This window comes from Polypterus senegalus, chromosome 1 (assembly GCF_016835505.1).
Source record: "Polypterus senegalus isolate Bchr_013 chromosome 1, ASM1683550v1, whole genome shotgun sequence".
Taxonomy (NCBI): domain Eukaryota; kingdom Metazoa; phylum Chordata; class Cladistia; order Polypteriformes; family Polypteridae; genus Polypterus; species Polypterus senegalus.
In genome coordinates, this window is record NC_053154.1 from 38,130,599 (window position 1) to 38,152,207 (window position 21,609).

A 21,609-nucleotide genomic window follows, 5' to 3' on the forward strand; every position below is an offset into this window, starting at 1 on the left:
CGTACTTCCGGGTTATAGGGCACGTAAGAGTCTCTGGGCCTCCCTGCAGCATCCTCTGTTGGCCCCCAAGGTATCCAGCAGGGCTGTAAAGAAAAATTCCACTGTCCATGATTCCCTGCTGGCATTCGGGGCACCTCCATGCTACAGGGAGAGCTCCACCTGGTGGCCTGGGGGTATTGGCCTGGATGACTAGCTGGCCATATTCCACAGTACTCCCCCCCAGCGAAAAACCGTGGTTTGGAGCGTCCAGCCCCCCGAGGGCCGCCTTCCTCCAGGAGGGTCCATTGGTTGGGCCTTGGCAAGGTTGTTGACACTCGTGAGAACCTAGGAGGAACATTATAAAAATGAGTTCTTTGTCCCTCTGTTCTCCTAGGACAACGTTGCCATACATGGCCCGGCCTGCGGCATTCATAGCACAGCCACGGCCCCCATGTTTGTATCCCTTGACGAGACTGAAAGCACTGGGGAAAATTGATGCCTTTGGATGAGACAACAAATCATCCATAAAAGACCCTCATTAAAGGTCTAATAAAAAACTGGAGAACTTCGTTCAGAACAAATACACAATGACCAAATGCAGCCAAATCAGGGATTGGTATTCACAAGCAAAAACTTGTCACCCATGTAGCAGAGATCAGCACAGTCTTAAAAAGCTGTGTGTACCTCCATTTTGCTTACAACCTGTAGGTTGCAGACTGAGAGTTGAGGGCAATGCCAGCAAGTGCCCCAGAAGAATGGGATGGATTAAGTTATCCTAAACTTTGGGAATGGAAACTGGTTCTTGGGACATAAATCAGTTTAATAACAAAGACGTGGAGAAATTTGTTGGTATCCCTGCATGAAAAAGGATCTCTGAATTGTCTCTGAAATAACTTGAAACTGACAAAAGTAGCTGTCAGCCATAATTTTTTATTCTGAATTTAACAATAAGACTTTGCTTTAGAGGTTTGCATTTATGAAATATTTCAAATAATACAACAAATGGAAATGGTGTGTACAAAAATGATGAGACCCTTAACCTAATATTTTGTTGCACAACCTATAAAGGAGAATCAATGCAAATAAGCAATTCCTGTAGCTGTCAATGAGAAATCTGTACCTGTCTGTAGATTGTTTTGCCCACTCTTCCTCAGCAAACTGCTCCACCTGTGTCAGGTTTGAAGGGTCTCTTCTTCAGACTGCATGATTCAGTCTTTTCCGTAAATGTTTGATATGATTCAAATCATTCAAGGCCACTTCACAATAGTCCAATGTTTTGTTCTTAGCCATTCTCTGGTAAGTTTAGCTGTGTGTTTTGGGTCATTATCATGTAGGAGGATCCATGACTTGCTAGTATGACAGAGCTTTCTGACACTGGGCAGTATGTTTCACTCCAGAATGTATTGATAATCTTCAGATTGCATTTTTGCCAGCACAGACGGAAAATGTCCTGTGGCAAATGCAGCAAAGCACCCACAAAACATCACTGAGCCTCTTTCATGTTTCACAGTTGGAATGGTGCTCTTTTTTTAGAAAATTTCTTATTGATATGACTTGGCAAAAAGCTCCAGTTTTATGTCATTTGTCTAAAGGACGGTCTCCCAGAAGTATTATGGTTTGGCAATTTGCATTTTGGCATATTCCAGTCTGGCTTTTTATATTTTTGTTTCAACAGTAAGGTCCTCCTGGGTCTTCTTCCATTGAGCCCATGGTCAGGCAAAAAACAACGGATGGTGCAATCAGACACTGATGGACCTTGACCTTGGAGTTCGGCTAATATCTCTTTGGAAGTTATCCTTGTTTTTTTGTCTACCATTCTCCTCCAGCGACTCTCTCCTTTGCTTTCTCTGGTCCATGTTCAGTGTTAGTCACATGATGATTACAAACAGCAGAGTGACTAATTGTCTCCATTTAAATTGGAGATATGTGTGATACTAATAAATAAAAACATTTAGTTTGAAAAACAAAACACTCAGATCCAATTATTTGTTATCTTTTCTAGGAGTACCAACAATTGTGTTCTGGCCATTTTAAAATATATTTATAGAATGAGCAATACTTGCTTTCTTTAATTACTTTTCTGGAATAATATGTCATTTTTTCAATGAGCTGTACGGGCACTAACAAATTTGTCCACGTCTGTATTTCTATTAGCATATTTTTCTTGTCACTTTGTACTCAATTTTCAGTTTAAATAGCAGTGAACCCCACTTTAGCCTCTCCAGCTCAAACACTCAACATTGTTTCATTGAAGAAAAAAGCACAGCAAAATAGAAGAAAAAAGAATTAAAGAGGAAAAAAACAATAAAATGTAATTCCTGGCTGCTTCATGACTGCACAAAACAAAACATCTTGTAGCTTCTGCTAACAATTAAATTAAATTTGAAATGAATCAACTACAATCTTGAATATCAAAAAGGAGGACAGTAGACAGCACAAGCTTTGTATGCCAGAAAAATCAAGACCTAGAAATATGAAAACAATACATCTCTTTTTGTAATTATACCTTTAAAACAAATTATCTACAATACATGTTTCTGAAATACAAAAACTGTTTTTTTTCCTTTCAGACAGTCTAATTATAGAAAATCAAAATCTAAAAAAAGGTGAGTAATAAATGCTTATGTTTCATGTAAAAAACATTCAGTGGGTTTCGGTTGCAACTTAAAATTGTTAAGTGGATTTCTCCACCATTTGGCTTGATGGTCTTTAAATTAGAAGAAAAGTAATCCAAACAATGTCTTTCTTTACAGGATGACTAAATTTAATTAAACTTTTAAAGCCCAATGTAAGAAGACTATAACATTCTTAAACACATTGTGGCCACCAGAGGGCGCTCCAGATACCCAAACACCAACAAAGACAGACATCAGCACAAGTTTGCCACAAAGCACTCGTTAAGCGCTTTTTGCTTGCTCCCCACAACACAGCACAGTTCCCAAGAAGCAAAGTACAATAGAACACTGTCCTTTCTTTCCTTCCTCCTTCCCTGCCTTCCTTCCTTCCCTTTCTCTCTCCCTCTCCTTCATTCCACCTCCACTCCTCCTTTGGCAAGCTTCTTCCTCTTTCTCCAGACTCAGGCTCTCAGAGTAGCAGCAGCTGGCTTACTTTGTAATGCACCTGGTAGTGCTGCAGGCGTTTGATGACCTTCTTCCGGCAGCACTTCCAGGTGTGGCCAAAGGACCGAGCCTCCGCCGGGTTGAGCTTCCATACTTCAAACCCGTGGCACTGCTGCAAACCAGGGGAGCTGCCCTCTAGTGTTCCTGCGGAGGTAATGCTCTGGATAAGCTCCCTTCCCTAATCCTTCCAGAATAGAGGTATCCTGGCTGGGCAAGGGTCAAAGTGGTCTGCCTCACCATATAATTCACTTCAGGCTTCAGAGCCTATCCCAGCAGTACTGGCTACTAAACATGAACCAACCCTTGACAGGGTGACAATCTGTTACAGAACCCACATACTGGGGCCAAATTAGACTCAGCAATTAACTCAACATGCACGTTTGTTGAAATGGGAGGAAAACACGTGCAGACATGGGAGGAACGTGCAAACTCCATAAAATTAGTGCACAGGCTGGGATTTGAATGATGACATTAGAATTAACCATTAGAGGAGCTAAGCACTACACCACTGTGCTAACCATCCTGTCACCATCTTCTGGATGTTCTCCAGACTTCCAGCTATTTCTGACAGGGTATTCTCCAGCACTTGTGTTGTTGGATTAAATGGTTTGAATGGATGGATTGAATATGAAAATATATTTTTTTCTATTTCTCAGGTTTTCAAATACACATTACATTCAATTTAAAGTGATATTTAATAATATTTATTGTAAAAAATGGAAATATACATTTTTTCACTAAACATAGAAACCTTAAAACTCTTAAAACTTTGAAGTAAAACAAATGAAGTTTGAATATGTCACACAAAGCAGAGTTTTACATAATTTTGTTTTAGTAATGGGGTGGCACGGTGGTGCAGTAAGGAGACCCTGGTTTGCTTCCCGGGTCCTCCCTGTGTGGAGTTTGTATGTTCTCCCCATGTCTGCTTGGGTTTCCCCCGGGTACTCCGGTTTCCTCCACAGTCCAAAGACATGAGATTAGGTGCATTGGCGATTCTAAATTGTCCCTAGTGTGTGCTTGATGTGTGCATGTGTGTGTGCCCTGCGGTGGGCTCGTGCCCTGCCCAGGGTTTGTTTCCTGCCTTGCTCCTTGTGTTTGCCGGGATTGGCTCCAGCAGAGCCCCGTGACCCTGCAGTTAGGATATAGTGGGTTGGATGAATAGATGGATGTTTTAGTAATTTCTGTGACAATGAAATGGGTAAAGTGGACTACACCTAAATGAATAGGTAGGACTGTTTGTATGTATATATTTAGCAAAAGATGTGTCAGTTAGGTTATAATTATAATAATTCAGATAAATAACTAATTATTTTCTATCCTCTTTTTCTAGAATATGAAGATTTAAGACAACATTTAAGTAAGGATTTCAGTTGCTTGTTTTGTTTAGTTCTCTGTCAGAATTGTGACCTTAGCATGTTTAAAGTGGGTTTATGTGCCTGAAGGATTCTTATAGTTAGGGAAATGTGCTCCTGAAAGAGGTTGCCCTTGGAAAGTTGATGTATTTGGATTAGACAGACAAATAGTCATCCATTAAAGACCCTCATTAAAGGTCTAATAAAATCCAGGAGAACTTGATCCAGAACAGGTACACCAAGACCAAGTCCTGAATCCAAGTCAGTGATTGCTGTTCACCAGCAAAAACCTTTGACCCATGTAGCAGAGATGGGCTCAGCCTAAAAAGCTGTGTGCATCCACCATTTTGCTGAACACCTGTAAGGTGCATAGACAGACCCGACGGCAGTGCCAGAGAAGAATGGGACAGAAGCAGGTATCCTAAATGTGGAAATGGAAAATGGGTCTTGGAAAATTGTACAATTTACCACAATTGTTTCTTTCTTTCAGACAATGTAATTATAGAAAAACAAAATCAAGAAATAGGTGAGTAGTAAATGCTTATGTTTCATGTAAAAAACATTCAATAAGCTTGGATTGCAAACTAAATTTGTTGAGTGGAAAGCTCCAGCATTTGGCATGTTAGTCTTAAAATTAGGAGAAGAATAATTTTAACATTGCCTTTATTTACAGGGATACTAATTTAATGACAAATACAAAGCCCTGTCTAAGAAGATTATAAAATTCCTTAACCCGTATAATCAGATTCAGGCTTCAGAGTTTATTCCAACAGCACTGGCCACTAAGCTGGAACCAGTCCTCAAAAGGGTGCCAGTCTGTCACAGAACCCACACACACTGTGATCAAATTAGACTCTGCAATTAACGTAACCTGCATATTTGTTGAATATGGGATGAAAACAATGCACACCTGGGAAGAATGTGCATAATCCACACAGTCACTGCCCTGGCTGGGATATGAATGAGAATCGGTAGGTAGCACAGATAACCACTACACCACCATGCCAACCATTCTGGCACCATCTTCTGGATGGTTTCCAGCCTTCCAGCTTTTTTGCTAGGGTATTCTCAAGCATTCAAGTTTCTGGATTAAACAGTCTGAATGGATGGGCTGAATATGAAATATCTTTTTTTCTATTGCTCAGATTTTCTAATACACATTACATTCAATTTATAGTGATATTTAATAATATTTATTGCAAAAATTGTACTATAATATTGAAAAGCACAGAATAGGAAATACATATTTTCACTGAGCTCTGATATTGTTTACAGAATCTAAAACCAACACAGAAACATTAAAACTCTAAACTAAAACAAATTAAGTTTGAACATCTAACACAAAGCAAAATTTTATGTAAGTTTTATTTTAATTATTTCTGTGACAATTAGGTGGTTAAAATGTACTACACGTAAATGAATAGGAAGGACTGTTTTCATGTATATATTTAGTAAACAATGTTTCAGTTAGGTTGTAACTATAATAATTAAGATGTATGACTAATTATTTTCTCTCCTGTATTTCTAGAAAATAAAGATATACGACAAGAGCTTGGTAAGGATTTTAGTTATTTGCTTTGTTTAGCCCTCTGCTAGAATTGTGGCCTTGGCATGTTTGAAGTGGGTTTGTGTGTCTGAAGGATCCTCATATTTGGAGATATGTGTTCCTGAAAGGGGTTCTGTGACGATGCAGGTTCGGCTCCACGCTCCCATCTGCTATTTGGAAGCCCTTGAACTCAACACCGTCGATAGATATAACCAAGAGAGCTGATGCATTTGGAAGAGACAGACAAAGAACCATCCATTAAAGGTCTAATAAAATCCAGGAGAACTTGATCTAGAACAGGTGCACAAATGCTGAATCCAAGCATGGTATTGGTGTGCATCAGCAAAAGTCTGTGATCCATGTTTCAGAGATGAGCTCAGCCTAAAAATTCTGTGTGCATCCACCATTTTGCTAAACACCTGTAAAGTGAAGAGTAAGAGTTGAGGGCAATGCCAGCAGGCTCCATAGAAGAATGACACTGATCAAGGCAAATTAAACATTCGGAATGAAAATTGGGCCTTGGGACATTACAGTACAATTTACTAATGTAGACGTGGACAAATGTGTTGGTTCCTTTCCATGAAAAAAGGAGAACCCATAATTGTCTCTGAAATAACTTGAAATTGACAAAAGTAATTGTCACTCATCATTTTTTGCTCCATAATGAGCAAAAATCTACTTTTCTATACAGTTTTGACTCAACAGAATATTTCAAATGATAACAAAAATGAGAATGACGTGGACCCATAGCCTAATATTTTGTTGTACAACATTTATTAGCCCTCACTGCAAACAAGCGATACCCGTAGTTCTCAGTGAAACTTCTGCACCTGTCAACAGTTTCTTTGGCTCACTATTCCTGAGTAAACTGCTCCAGTTGTGTCAGGTTTGATGGGTTCATTCTCCAGACTGTATATTTCAGTTCGTTATGTAGATGTTCAATAAGATTCAGATCAGGGCTCACAGAAGGCTACTTAAGAATAGTCCGATGTTTTGTTCTTAGCCATTCTTGGGTGCTTTTAGCTGTGTGCTTTGGGTTATTATCCTGTTGTGGAATTCATAACCTGTGACTGAGAAAGAGATTTCTGACTCAGGGGCAATATGTTTAATTGCAGAAAGATACCCTGTGGCAGATGCAGCAAAACATAACTGAGCCTCCTTCTTTTTTCACATTAGGTATAGTGTTCTTTTCTTTGAATGCTTATATTTTTCATTTGTGGATAATATGGCTAATGTAACTTGCCAAAAAGCTCCAGTTTTCAGTCATCTGTCCAAAGGACATTTTCCCAGAAGCATTGTGGCTTTTCAATGTTCATTTTAGCAAATTCCATCCTGGCTTTTTAAAGTTTTTCTTTGAACAGTGGAGTACTTTTGGGTCTTCTTCGATTGAGTCCACTGTCAGTCAAAAATGACAGTTGGTGCAATCAGACACTGATGGACCTTGGCCTTGGAGTTCAGCTCATATCTCCTTAGGAGTTATCCTTGGTTTTTTGTCTACCATTTTCACTAGTCTTTTGCCCAATTTGGGGTTGATTTTCCTCTTGTAGCCATGTACAGAGATGCTAGATACAGTCCCATGGACCTTAAACTTCTTAGTAATATTTGAAACCTGTTGTCACTGGAACCTCAAGCTGCTTAAAGATGGTCTTCAAGCCTTTACCTTTAACAAGCTTGTCCATAGTTTTCTTTCTCATTTCCTCTGGCAAATCTCTCCTTTGTTTTCTCTGGTCCATGTTCTATGTGGGTTACATGATGATACCAAAGAGCAGAGTGACTACTTTTCTCCAATTAAATTGTGTGATACTAATTAAAGAAAACAGTTTAAACAAACACTCCAATTCAATTACTTATTATCTTTTCTAGGGATGCTAATAAATATGTCCAGGCCATTTGAAAATATCTTTGTAGAATAAGCCATACTTTCTTTTCCCACTTGCTTTGCTTTAATTGATGACATATGAAAGGCATGCAGGTACACACAGGACAATTGCTTTTCATTGAATTACTTTTCAGGAGGAATACTGCATTGTTTCAGTGCTGTAAGGGCACCAATAAATTTGTCCACATCTGTATCTCTGTTATATTTTTTTCTTATCAAGAGGTACTCACATTTTCAGTTTAAGTAGCTATGAAACCCACTTTAGCCTCTCAAACACAAACACTCAACATTGTTTTAGTGAAGAAAAAGCACAGCAAATACAAAAAAAAACTATTAAAGAGGGAAAAACAATAAATTGTAATTCCTGGCTGCTTCATGACTGCAAAAAACAAAACTTCTTGGAACATCTGATGATGATTAAATGAAATTTGAAATGAATCATGTACAATCTTGAGCATCAAACAGGAGGACAGGAGACAGCACAAGCTTTGTATGCCAGCAAAATCAAGACCTAGAAATATGAAAAGATACATGTCTTTAATTGGAGAATACTGAAACAGTACGGTATTCCAAAAAGTTTATAAACATGTTCCAAGCAATGTATGCAGACCCAAGTTTGCTGCATCAAAACCACAAAGGCTACACAGAATGTTTCAAAATATTGACTGGAGTCAAACTAGGTTGCACTCTTTCACCCATGTTGTTTAATACTGTTATGAATACTTCAGAATTGTGTATGCAGTGGGGTGAGCAAGATCGGGTGACGGACCTCGACTCAGACGATGACATAGCCCTTCTTGCTGAGGATGACCTGGTGTTGCAAACAATGACTAACAACCTTGTCAGCTAGGCTGCATCACTAGGTTTGGTTGTGAGTGGTGACAAAAACAAAGATAATGAGCCAACACAAGCACCAATCCAGTTACCGTGAAACAAACTCCTCTGGTGGATGTCGACAAAATTCACCTACCTGGAAAGCTGCATAGCACAAGGTGAGACTGTCAAAGATGGTGTGCGGTCATGACATAGTAAAGCAGCAGGCATTTTCTAGAAAATGCACTGCATTTGGAAATCACCCACACTAAACTTGAAGACTAACTTGAAGACAAGTCAACCGTTTTACTCACCACAATTTATGACAGTGAGACATAGTCCATGACAATGAAAATAGCTCATAAACTAGATGTATTCCAACAAAGATGCCTCTGGGGAATCCTTAAGGTCACATTGTTGGATCACATAACAAATAAGAAAATATTGAACTGAACAGAGCCAAAGTGTCTACAGGACCTCGTGGAAGAACGTAGACTGATGTTTGCAGGGCGCATCTTTTGGCTGACCAAAAACCATCCAGAAGTAACTCAGCTGGCCACTGACAGAGCCCGATGGTGATCTCTTACTGTTCATTGTCCCACAGGGGGCTGGAGAAACTAAGGCCTAATGACTCCAAATCCTAAGAGCAGGAACACAATTACACCATTGTGAGGTTTTTGAGCCATTTGGGACCATTTTCTTACTTGGAAACACTTGCCAAATATGGGTACAGATGTTGTGTAGCCTTATATCTGTCATTAAAATAAAATAGAAACATGGAAATCTATAATGGTGAAAATATATAATTTATATATACAGTGAACCCTCGTTTATCACGGTTAATCCGTTCCAGACTCTACCGTGATAAATGAATTTTCGCGAAGTAGGATTCTTTATTTATAAATCGAATATTTTCGCAGTTAGAGTATAGAAAACCTGTTTGCGACCTTCTAAATACGCTTTTTAACATTATTAGAGCCCTCTAGACATGAAATAACACCCTTTAGTCACCATTACACTCGTATTACCCAATATATTAGACAAAATAAGAGAAAATAAGACATATTAGACGTTATAAATATCATATTACTAGGCGACTCGCCTTTTAAGGCGACCGACTTTTATCCTCAATTTTTGTGCGCTCCATGTGTACATCAGGCATGTAAGTGTAGGGAATGAGAACATCAAAGTGCCCATTCATAACATGTCCCGAAAACCTAAGTTTTTTTTTATCCCCTGAAGTGCCTGTCCAAAGTCGTACAATGTCAGCCCGAATCTGTACCGCTAAAGACTGAGTTTCATGCACTAAATAAACTATAGATGAGAATAAGCAAGCACCATCTCCCCTGATATTTACTACGCGGTGAGGCATTTGTACTCCATCAACATTAATAGACATAAGAGACACAATTTTTGTCTATTTTTCCAGCGCATCGCGTACAATAGCAAGGGAACGATGCGAGCACCAGAACTCTGCTCACATCGCGTCGCTTTGTACCTCAAGCCGCAAGTAGTAAGTCTGTAATAAGCGGAATACAGCTACGCTTTGCACTCACAGGACGGAAGGACAATCCCGAACGCTTTTATATAGTAGATTGTTGTACTGTACATTTAATTGCACACAACCACTAACCTATGAAGGCACGACCTCAGTAGGAGAGTCTTCAGAGGTGGTGCAGTATTTTCAGCAGGTGCGTTGTTGTCTTCAGTGAAGAAGTACTAGGAGTAGGCAGTGGGTGTCTGGGTGCGCGGCTGAAGAACATCTTGATAGGCAGTTGCTGGAGCTGTCATTTCATATGCGTGAGGAGGCTTTTGTAGGGTATTGCCATCGTTAATCATATCCAAGAGTTTCACCTTCTCCAGGATAGTAAGCATCTTCCTCCGGCGCTTAGTTTTATTGTCAGAAGGCTTAGAAAAAGCAGCACGTTTAGGAGCCATCGTAGGGCTTAGATAAAAGTTCTCAGAAAGCACATGCGTAGTGACGTAAGCGTGTATGAGAAAAAAATCGCGATAGAGTGAAGCCGCGAAAGTCGAAGCGTGATATAGCGAGGTTTCACTGTAATATATAACATGTTGTTAATCATTATACTATACCATATGAACAAATGTTCCATAAAATAAGAGGAAAGTGACCTCAACTCCTGCTGTGAACAATATAGTGTCATGAAGATAATGGCTTTATCATGAAATAGTGAAGATACCAGATATCAATGAGTCGTGTAAAGCATTTAGGTTAGCAGAAGTGAGTCAGGAGACTGTAATAGAATAACTAAAATGTTCCTTGATTTATATAATGGATCATGTAAAAAAGCAATAAAAGCAAGTTTGTGGACAGATTATTTGAAATTAGTTTGTAGGTGCAGTAAATCCTGTAACAAGCATATATGAACAATTTAGATCCCCAATGGCAAATAAATAGCCTGATCTGTGCAGAATATTGATAATTGCCTGTTCTAATATATGTTTTTTTTTTTTATCAATGCAAGAAAGCATTATTATTAGGTTATGGTTTGTTTTTCCCATCTTTTTACATTGTTTATTCTCTGGCGACGGCCATGATAGGAATAGGCAGAGAAGAGCAGAGAAGTGTTCCCCCTCAGCACTCTCTAATAGTTCACAGTTGTCAGCCATGAAATATGACCATCCCTTATTGTCATAAAATATACAGTATATAGCAAGAAAAATATAAGATTATGAAAGCAAGTCGACATAAACTGCAGGGTTGGGGGTGGAGTTTGAAATTTATGGAGGACTTTGGGCTACTGTAGATACTGTTGACACAAATGGACAGGAGATTTTTATGCAGACTGGCTCTTGGGTACTTATATTTGTGGTAGGTATATACATTTCTACATTTATTTTTGAAAATTACCTTGAGATTATACAATTAAACAATAAAGAATGTTTCTGAAATACCAAAGCTATTTTTTTTTCCTTTTAGACAGTCTAAATATAGAATATCAAAATCTAAAAAAAGGTGAGTAATAAATGCTTATGTTTCATGTAAAAAAATTCAGTAGGTTTTGGTTGCAACTTAAAATTGTTAAGTGGATTTCTCCACCATTTAGCCTGATGGTCTTTAAATTAGAAGAAAAGTAATACAAAAACTGTCTTTCTTTACAGGAAGACTAAATTTAATTAAACTTTCAAAGCCCAATGTAAGAAGACCATAACATTCTTAAACCCATTGTGGCCACCATAGGGCGCTCCAGATACCCAAACACCAACAAAGACAGACGTCAACACAAGTTTGCCACAAAGCACACTTTGTTTATTCACGTGGGAAGCGCTTTTTGCTTGCTCCCCACAACACAGCACAGTTCCCAAGAAGCAAAGTACAATAGAACACTGTCCTTTCTTTCCTTCCTCCTTTCCTTCCTTCCTTCCTTCCCTTTCTCTCTCTCTCTCCTTCATTCCACCTCCACTCCTCCTTTGGCAAGCTTCTTCCTCTTCCTCCTGACTCAGGCTTTTAGAGTAGCGTTAGCTGGCTTCCTTTATAAGGCACCCGGTAGTGCTGCAGGCGTTTGATGACCTTCTTCCGGCAGCACTTCCAGGTGTGGCCAAAGGACCGAGCCTCCGCCGGGTTGAGCTTCCATGCTTCAAACCCGTGGCACTGCTGCAAGCCAGGGGAGCTGCCCTCTAGTGTTCCTGAGGAGGTAATGCTCTGGATAAGTTCCCTTCCCCAATACTTCCAGAATAGAGGTATCCTGGCTGGGCAAGGGCCCCAGTCGTCTGCCTCACCATATAATCCACTTCAGGCTTCAGAGCCTATCCCAGCAGTACTGGCTACTAAACATGAACCAACACTTGACAGGGTGACAATCTGTTACAGAACCCACATACTGGGGCCAAATTAGACTCAGCAATTAACTCAACATGCACGTTTGTTGAAATGGGAGGAAAACCCGTGCAGACATGGGAGGAACGTGCAAACTCCATAAAATTAGTGCACAGGCTGGGATTTGAATGATGACATTAGAATTAACACTTAGAGGAGCTAAGCACTACACCACTGTGCTAACCATCCTGTCACCATCTTCTGGATGTTCTCCAGACTTCCAGCTATTTCTGACAGGGTATTCTCCAGCACTTGTGTTGTTGGATTAAATGGTTTGAATGGATGGATTGAATATGAAAATATATTTTTTTCTATTTCTCAGGTTTTCAAATACACATTACATTCAATTTAAAGTGATATTTAATAATATTTATTGTAAAAAATGGAAATATACATTTTTTCACTAAACATAGAAACCTTAAAACTCTTAAAACTTTGAAGTAAAACAAATGAAGTTTGAATATGTCACACAAAGCAGAGTTTTACATAATTTTGTTTTAGTAATGGGGCGGCACGGTCGTGCAATATGGAGACCCTGGTTCGCTTCCCGGGTCCTCCCTGTGTGGAGTTTGTATGTTCTCCCCATGTCTGCTTGGGTTTCCCCCGGGTATTGCTAGGGTATCCTCAAGCATTCAAGTTTCTGGATTAAACAGTCTGAATGGATGGGCTGAATATGAAATATCTTTTTTTCTATTGCTCAGATTTTCTAATACACATTACATTCAATTTATAGTGATATTTAATAATATTTATTGCAAAAATTGTACTATAATATTGAAAAGCACAGAATAGGAAATGCATATTTTCACTGAGCTCTGATATTGTTTACAGAATCTAAAACCAACACAGAAACATTAAAACTCTAAACTAAAACAAATTAAGTTTGAACATCTAACACAAAGCAAAATTTTATGTAAGTTTTATTTTAATTATTTCTGTGACAATTAGGTGGTTAAAATGTACTACACGTAAATGAATAGGAAGGACTGTTTTCATGTATATATTTAGTAAACAATGTTTCAGTTAGGTTGTAACTATAATAATTAAGATGTATGACTAATTATTTTCTCTCCTGTATTTCTAGAAAATAAAGATTTACGACAAGAGCTTGGTAAGGATTTTAGTTATTTGCTTTGTTTAGCCCTCTGCTAGAATTGTGGCCTTGGCATGTTTGAAGTGGGTTTGTGTGTCTGAAGGATCCTCATATTTGGAGATATGTGTTCCTGAAAGGGGTTCTGTGACGATGCAGGTTCGGCTCCACGCTCCCATCTGCTATTTGGAAGCCCTTGAACTCAACACCGTCGACAGATATAACCGAGAGAGCTGATGCATTTGGAAGAGACAGACAAAGAACCATCCATTAAAGGTCTAATAAAATCCAGGAGAACTTGATCTAGAACAGGTGCACAAAAGACCAAATCCTGAATCCAAGCATGGTATTGGTGTGCATCAGCAAAAGTCTGTGATCCATGTTTCAGAGATGAGCTCAGCCTAAAAATTCTGTGTGCATCCACCATTTTGCTAAACACCTGTAAAGTGAAGAGTAAGAGTTGAGGGCAATGCCAGCAGGCTCCATAGAAGAATGACACTGATCAAGGCAAATTAAACATTCGGAATGAAAATTGGGCCTTGGGACATTACAGTACAATTTACTAATGTAGACGTGGACAAATGTGTTGGTTCCTTTCCATGAAAAAAGGAGAACCCATAATTGTCTCTGAAATAACTTGAAATTGACAAAAGTAATTGTCACTCATCATTTTTTGCTCCATAATGAGCAAAAATCTACTTTTCTATACAGTTTTGACTCAACAGAATATTTCAAATGATAACAAAAATGAGAATGACGTGGACCCATAGCCTAATATTTTGTTGTACAACATTTATTAGCCCTCACTGCAAACAAGCGATACCCGTAGTTCTCAGTGAAACTTCTGCACCTGTCAACAGTTTCTTTGGCTCACTATTCCTGAGTAAACTGCTCCAGTTGTGTCAGGTTTGATGGGTTCATTCTCCAGACTGTATATTTCAGTTCGTTATGTAGATGTTCAATAAGATTCAGATCAGGGCTCACAGAAGGCTACTTAAGAATAGTCCGATGTTTTGTTCTTAGCCATTCTTGGGTGCTTTTAGCTGTGTGCTTTGGGTTATTATCCTGTTGTGGAATTCATAACCTGTGACTGAGAAAGAGATTTCTGACTCAGGGGCAATATGTTTAATTGCAGAAAGATACCCTGTGGCAGATGCAGCAAAACATAACTGAGCCTCCTTCTTTTTTCACATTAGGTATAGTGTTCTTTTCTTTGAATGCTTATATTTTTCATTTGTGGATAATATGGCTAATGTAACTTGCCAAAAAGCTCCAGTTTTCAGTCATCTGTCCAAAGGACATTTTCCCAGAAGCATTGTGGCTTTTCAATGTTCATTTTAGCAAATTCCATCCTGGCTTTTTAAGTTTTTCTTTGAACAGTGGAGTACTTTTGGGTCTTCTTCGATTGAGTCCACTGTCAGTCAAAAATGACAGTTGGTGCAATCAGACACTGATGGACCTTGGCCTTGGAGTTCAGCTCATATCTCCTTAGGAGTTATCCTTGGTTTTTTGTCTACCATTTTCACTAGTCTTTTGCCCAATTTGGGGTTGATTTTCCTCTTGTAGCCATGTACAGAGATGCTAGATACAGTCCCATGGACCTTAAACTTCTTAGTAATATTTGAAACCTGTTGTCACTGGAACCTCAAGCTGCTTAGAGATGGTCTTCAAGCCTTTACCTTTAACAAGCTTGTCCATAGTTTTCTTTCTCATTTCCTCTGGCAAATCTCTCCTTTGTTTTCTCTGGTCCATGTTCTATGTGGGTTACATGATGATACCAAAGAGCAGAGTGACTACTTTTCTCCAATTAAATTGTGTGATACTAATTAAAGAAAACAGTTTAAACAAACACTCCAATTCAATTACTTATTATCTTTTCTAGGGATGCTAATAAATATGTCCAGGCCATTTGAAAATATCTTTGTAGAATAAGCCATACTTTCTTTTTCCACTTGCTTTGCTTTAATTGATGACATATGAAAGGCATGCAGGTACACACAGGACAATTGCTTTTCATTTAATTACTTTTCAGGAGGAATACTGCATTGTTTCAGTGCTGTAAGGGCACCAATAAATTTGTCCACATCTGTATCTCTGTTATATTTTTTCTTATCAAGATGTACTCACGTTTTAAGTTTAAGTAGCTATGAAACCCACTTTAGCCTCTCAAACACAAACACTCAACATTGTTTTAGTGAAGAAAAAGCACAGCAAATAGAAAAAAAAAACTATTAAAGAGAGAAAAACAATAAATTGTAATTCCTGGCTGCTTCATGACTGCAAAAAACAAAACTTCTTGGAACATCTGATGATGATTAAATGAAATTTGAAATGAATCATGTACAATCTTGAGCATCAAACAGGAGGACAGGAGACAGCACAAGCTTTGTATGCCAGCAAAATCAAGACCTAGAAATATGAAAAGATACATGTCTTTAATTGGAGAATACTGAAACAGTACGGTATTCCAAAAAGTTTATAAACATGTTCCAAGCAATGTATGCAGACCCAAGTTTGCTGCATCAAAACCACAAAGGCTACACAGAATGTTTCAAAATATTGACTGGAGTCAAACTAGGTTGCACCCTTTCACCCGTTTGTTTGATACTGTAATGAATACTTCAGAATTGTGTATGCAGTGGGGTGAGCAAGATCAGGTGACGGACCTCAACTCAGACGATGACATAGCCCTTCTTGCTGAGGATGACCTGGCGTTGCAAACAATGACTAACAACCTTGTCAACTAGGCTGCATCACTAGGTTTGGTTGTGAGTGGTGACAAAAACAAAGATAATGAGCCAACACAAGCACCCATCCAGTGACCATGAAACAAACTCCTCTGGGGGATGTCGACAAAATTCACCTACCTGGAAAGCTGCATAGCACAAGGTGAGACTGTCAAAGATTATGTGCAGTCATGACATATAAAGCAGCAGGCATTTTCTAGAAAATCCACAGCATTTGGAAATCACCCACACTAAACTTGAAGACTAACTTGAAGATAAGTCAACCGTTTTACTCACCACAATTTATGACAGTGAGACATAGTCCATGACAATGAAAATAGCTTATAAACTAGATGTATTCCAACAAAGATGCCTGTGGGGAATCCTTAAGGTCACATTGTTGGATCACATAACAAATAAGAAAATACTGAACCGAACAGAGCCAAAGTGTCTACAGGACCTCGTGGAAGAACGTAGACTGATGTTTGCAGGGCGCATCTTTTGGCTGACCAAAAACCATCCAGCCTGCGTTGTGATGTAGTGGAAGAGGAGATGTCCCAAGAAGACTTGGAAAGCAACATTACAAGGCTTCCGAGCTCAAGAAGCAACTCAGCTGGCCACTGACAGAGCCCGATGGTGATCTCTTACTGCTCATTGTCCCACAGGGGGCTGGAGAAACTAAGGCCTAAGGACTCCAACTCCTCAGAGCAGGAATACAATCGCACCATTGTGAGGTTTTTGAGCCATTTGGGACCATTTTCTTACTTGGAAACACTTGTCAAATATGGGTACAGATGTTGCGTAGCCTTATATCTGTCATTAAAATAAAACAGAAACATGGAAATCTATAATGGTGAAAATATATAATTTATATATAATATATAATATATAACATGTTGTTAATCATTATACTATACCATATGAACAAATGTTCCATAAAATAAGAGGAAAGTGACCTCAGCTCCTGCTGTGAACAATATAGTATCATGAAGATAATGGCTTTATCATGAAATAGTGAAGATACCAGATATCAATGAGTCATGTAAAGCATTTAGGTTAGCAGAAGTGAGTCAGGAGACTGTAATAGAATAACTAAAATGTTCCTTGATTTATATAATGGATCATGTAAAAAAGCAATAAAAGCAAGTTTGTGGACAGATTATTTGAAATTAGTTTGTAGGTGCAGTAAATCCTGTAGCAAGCATATATGAACAATTTAGACCCCCAATGGCAAAGAAATAGCCTGAACTGTGCAGAATATTGATAATTGCCTGTTCTAATATATGTTTTTTTTTTATCAATGCAAGAAAGCATTATTATTAGGTTATGGTTTGTTTTTCCCTTCTTTTACATTGTTTATTCTCTGGCTACGGCCATGATAGGAATAAGCAGAAAACAGCAGGGAAGTGTTCCCCCTCAGCACTCTCTAATAGTTCACAGTTGTCAGTCATGAAATATGACCATCCCTTATTGTCATAAAATGTATATAGCAAGAAAAATATAAGATTATGAAAGCAAGTCGACATAAACTGCAGGGTTGGGAGTGGAGTTTCAAATTTAAGGAGGACTTTGGGCTACTGTAGATACTGTTGACACAAATGGACAGCAGATTTTTATGCAGACTGGCTCTTGGGTACTTATATTTGTGGTAGGTATATACATTTCTACATTTATTTTTGAAAATTACCTTGAGATTATAAAATGAAAGAATAAAGAAAGTCAAAAAGAATCAACGAAGAAAACTAAAAACATATTCACCTAATCTAATGTTATATACATATATTTTTTCCTTCATCCATAGGAAAACGGGGGATCGTCCTTGAGGAAGGTAAGATATGTGATTTGCTGATGATTGTTTGTTGATTTTGAAAACTCTTCTCAAGTTTTACTTTCTCTTTATTTTTGCAAGCATGGAGGAAAATACAAGAAATGGAAAGTAAGTGTTAAAAATAGGATAATATATGTAAATATTAATCTTTGATATAATATAAAAGAATGATTCTAACATTTATCTTTTATGTTTGCCTGAATTTCCCTGAAGTCAATATTGTTCTGGACAGTGTCTCCGCACACCCTGATGTTTCGGTAGATGCTGATGCTTTACAAGTAAGATTTGTAGGAAATACACGAGGACCTGACAGGTGGTATTATGTTGCCATTGCTGAGGGGCTACCAACAAGAAATCACTACTGGGAGGTGGAGGTTGGTGAGAAAAGCAGCTGGGCAATTGGAGTAGTAACCACAGAAATTAAAAAGATGAAGACTATTCCTGAAACCCCTGGTGATGGATTCTGGCTCGTCCGTTTATGTAGGGGGAAGAAGTTTGAAGCTCTTTCCAACACTGTCACTGATCTTCAAGAAAAACCCAAAAAAGTGGGGGTATTCCTTGGAGAAAATTACTTGTCCTTTTATAATGCAGAGAATGCAAAACATATCTACACATTTCAGATGCAATACTTTGAGCATCTTTTTCCTGTTTTCAGTCCTGGTTCAAGTGACAGAGGACCTCTAATAATCAAGAAAAGCAAACTGTTAACTGATCTTTCTAATACTGCTTAAGATATTGCTTTGCCACTTCACATCGTCTTCTTTACCATTGCTTGTCCACTGAAGTTCTGAACTTACATTTGGACATGGAATGTGGCTGTACATAAACAGGTCATTGAATTTTATGTTCTGTTTCTTGTTGGAGACTCATCTCTTAAATACCTTTTTAATGACTATGTACACAAAAATCATATTGAAATAAAATGCCTTGTTAGAAATAGAAATAACACATTTATCCTCAGCACAATCCCATCCATATCTCAGTCCTTGTATTTTGTTGAAATTATAATAATCTTTCTGGTTTCAGTACCTGATTAATATGGCATCTTTTGTAACAGTTTCTTTTATTTAACCAGTGTACTTTTCTAAGGAATTGTTCTGTTGGAAAATCAATTGTATTTTTTTCAGTTTTTTTCTATTTTAAATTAAAGTTTACCTTGCTATTTGTAGCTGACATTTGCCTGTCTTCACTTTGATTTGCTAACATCTGGATGGTCTGTTTCAATGTGTGGAAGTCAGTAAGAAGGGTGTTTTTTAATTTTTTTAATGCTTATTCTTACATTGTGTCAAGCTTAATTCCTTTTTTTTTTTTTTCTAATTTTTGCATAAAGTTCTTTTATTAAGAGCAAGTTTCCACTGCTGCAGCTGGGCATCTACAAACGTTTTCATTCCAATTTCAGAATGTAGCAAATGAGAAAGACAATCATTGTAGAGGTATGGCAGAAGATATAGTGTTTGTTTGATAAAGGCATTAGATATATGGAACTACATGATCTAGAACTGTAATCTTGGTCTTAATTGAAAGTTTATGATGTGATACATGCTGGTGAAGCAAATAATGTGGCTGACAGTAACCCCGTACAGTTATCAGGATTTTGTGTCTTTCTGACAGCAAACTGATGAGGAAGATGACATGGCATAGAGAAAAAAGAGGAGCAGTGACATCTGCTGAGCGCGAAGCAAATTACAACTGCTTATGTGTTAGGAAGATGAAGAATGCCAGCTTTGTCACCCTGTAAGCATCAAGTGCATGCAGTGCTGCAACCTGCTGGTGCTCGCAAACTACCTGGATCCTGGCAGTGTATTTCTAGTATAGAATAACTGAGCTCCTTAGTTAAAAACAGTAAAATTGTTTGCCAAGTCCCCCTGGAGAGCACTTATGAAATCCCCGAGGGAGCAGATCAACTATCAAAACTGTATTATTAATTATCTTTGTGAGATCTTCTAGTGCTATTCTGCTCAAATGCAAAGACCGACTTTTACAGACATCACTTTCATCTTGCAGTTTGTCACTGCGGACTAAAGAAGGCCTGGTCTACAGATATTACCTGTCTATATTATCAAACAGGAGAATGCCAAGAGTAAAGTTTGCTGATGAATTAAATTTTTTAAGGTTTCCACCTAGTCAGTTTCTTGTAATGCTACCAAATACTTGTAAATTTGCATATGAGAAGAGTTCAGATTTGACATTTGCTAAAAGAGTAAAGTAATTTTCAGAACTGGACAATAGATGATTTTGATATGAGGGCAGAGGAGCTCAGCTGCTACCAGTATGCCTTCACGGTAATAATTCTCTTAATTAAAAGCTGCTTTGTCTTATTTATTGAATTCCAAGTTTAATTAGCATTTTATTTACTAGCTTCTGCACACCCCAGATCATCTGCACTCAGTCTCAGTTGTGGAAGGCCATAGTGGCTTTTAGTTAGAGACTAAATTCTATTTCAAGTTAAACTCTTTCCTTAATTTGATTCCTGGGTTTGTACTGTGTGTGGATGCAGAATCCTTTTAGGTACTGTAAAGGTAACATAATACAACTGGACATTAAATGGTGAGGAAAATGAATGACCTGCATGTAACTTGCTATTAAAAAATGTAATTTATTACAGCATGTGCATTCATAATGATTTTACCTTCTTGGAAGGACACATCTATTCAAGTATTATTCAAACCAATGAGCAATGTTTAATTCATGTGTGATTTAACAGTTCATAGCTCTGCAGCACTGTATCTAGCAGGTGCTCATAATAAATTAATGAAAATAGGTTACAACTACAGGACAATGATAACAGGTATGTTGTTTTATTGTTATTATTTTAGAGCAACAGAGGTTTCTAAATGCTGGATAAAATCATAGTCACCAATCAAAGGAAGACTTCATAACTGGAAAGCCATACAAATATGGAGAGACAGAACTTGGGGTAAGAGAAAGCATGGGTAGTAAACAGCTCTTCATGCAGCTCGCTGAATGAGTGTGCAGTCTACACAAACTAAATCCCATTGCCATTGAAGGAGTAACAGACATATTAAAATTATGCAAGGCATCGGACCCCTACCAGGGGTGCGGAAATCCAACGCCCGACTTGTCCGACACGGGTAAATTGACCGTCGGACAAGCGTGTTTTCTGGTTTCAGTTGTCCGGGGACAAGTGCAATTTTTATGGAGAAAAAAAGGATTACATGTGCAGTGCAGGGCACATTTTTACCACTACTTTCAAATAATAAACATTTGGGTACGTACTTCGTGCGGAAACAGTTTACTTAGGCATGTTCTTCATGTCTCAAATTGGTATTCAATATTGTTAACAAAATGATGGCTGATTTTTCAAAGGGGAAGCACTCTTGTAGTCTTACATAAGTATTTTACCCTACTATTTACACGCTTGAAGATGCGGTCATTTTTTTCATGCCGACATTACGATGTAATTTGATGATTTTTCATT

The 21,609-nt window shown here is 38.2% G+C and overlaps 2 protein-coding genes across 8 annotated transcripts in view; both read left to right on the top strand.

Annotated features, from left to right (window-relative positions):
* Nucleotides 1-3,662, top strand: part of LOC120524878 (erythroid membrane-associated protein-like) — a 111,295-nt gene extending 107,633 nt beyond the window's left edge. For 3 of the 7 annotated variants that reach the window (XM_039746823.1, XM_039746776.1, XM_039746790.1), the window contains exons 20-21: nt 2,550-2,585; nt 2,733-3,660. In XM_039746823.1, the coding sequence (XP_039602757.1) occupies nt 2,550-2,585; nt 2,733-2,751 (55 nt within the window). In that variant the 3' untranslated portion in view covers nt 2,752-3,660. Of the gene's footprint in view, nt 1-2,549; nt 2,586-2,732 lie in introns of all 7 variants that reach the window. The other 4 variants (XM_039746716.1, XM_039746724.1, XM_039746751.1 and 1 more) reach the window with 3 other exon arrangements.
* Nucleotides 3,663-4,414: 752 nt separating this feature from the next.
* LOC120524955 (E3 ubiquitin-protein ligase TRIM39-like) lies at nt 4,415-19,343 on the top strand. The gene is made up of 8 exons (XM_039746863.1): nt 4,415-4,455; nt 4,941-4,976; nt 5,979-6,005; nt 11,630-11,665; nt 13,611-13,637; nt 18,144-18,170; nt 18,252-18,278; nt 18,384-19,343. Exons 7-8 carry the CDS (start codon nt 18,272-18,274, stop codon nt 18,899-18,901), a joined length of 525 nt encoding a protein of 174 aa, XP_039602797.1. The 5' UTR covers nt 4,415-4,455; nt 4,941-4,976; nt 5,979-6,005; nt 11,630-11,665; nt 13,611-13,637; nt 18,144-18,170; nt 18,252-18,271; the 3' UTR covers nt 18,902-19,343.
* Nucleotides 19,344-21,609: the final 2,266 nt, after the last annotated feature.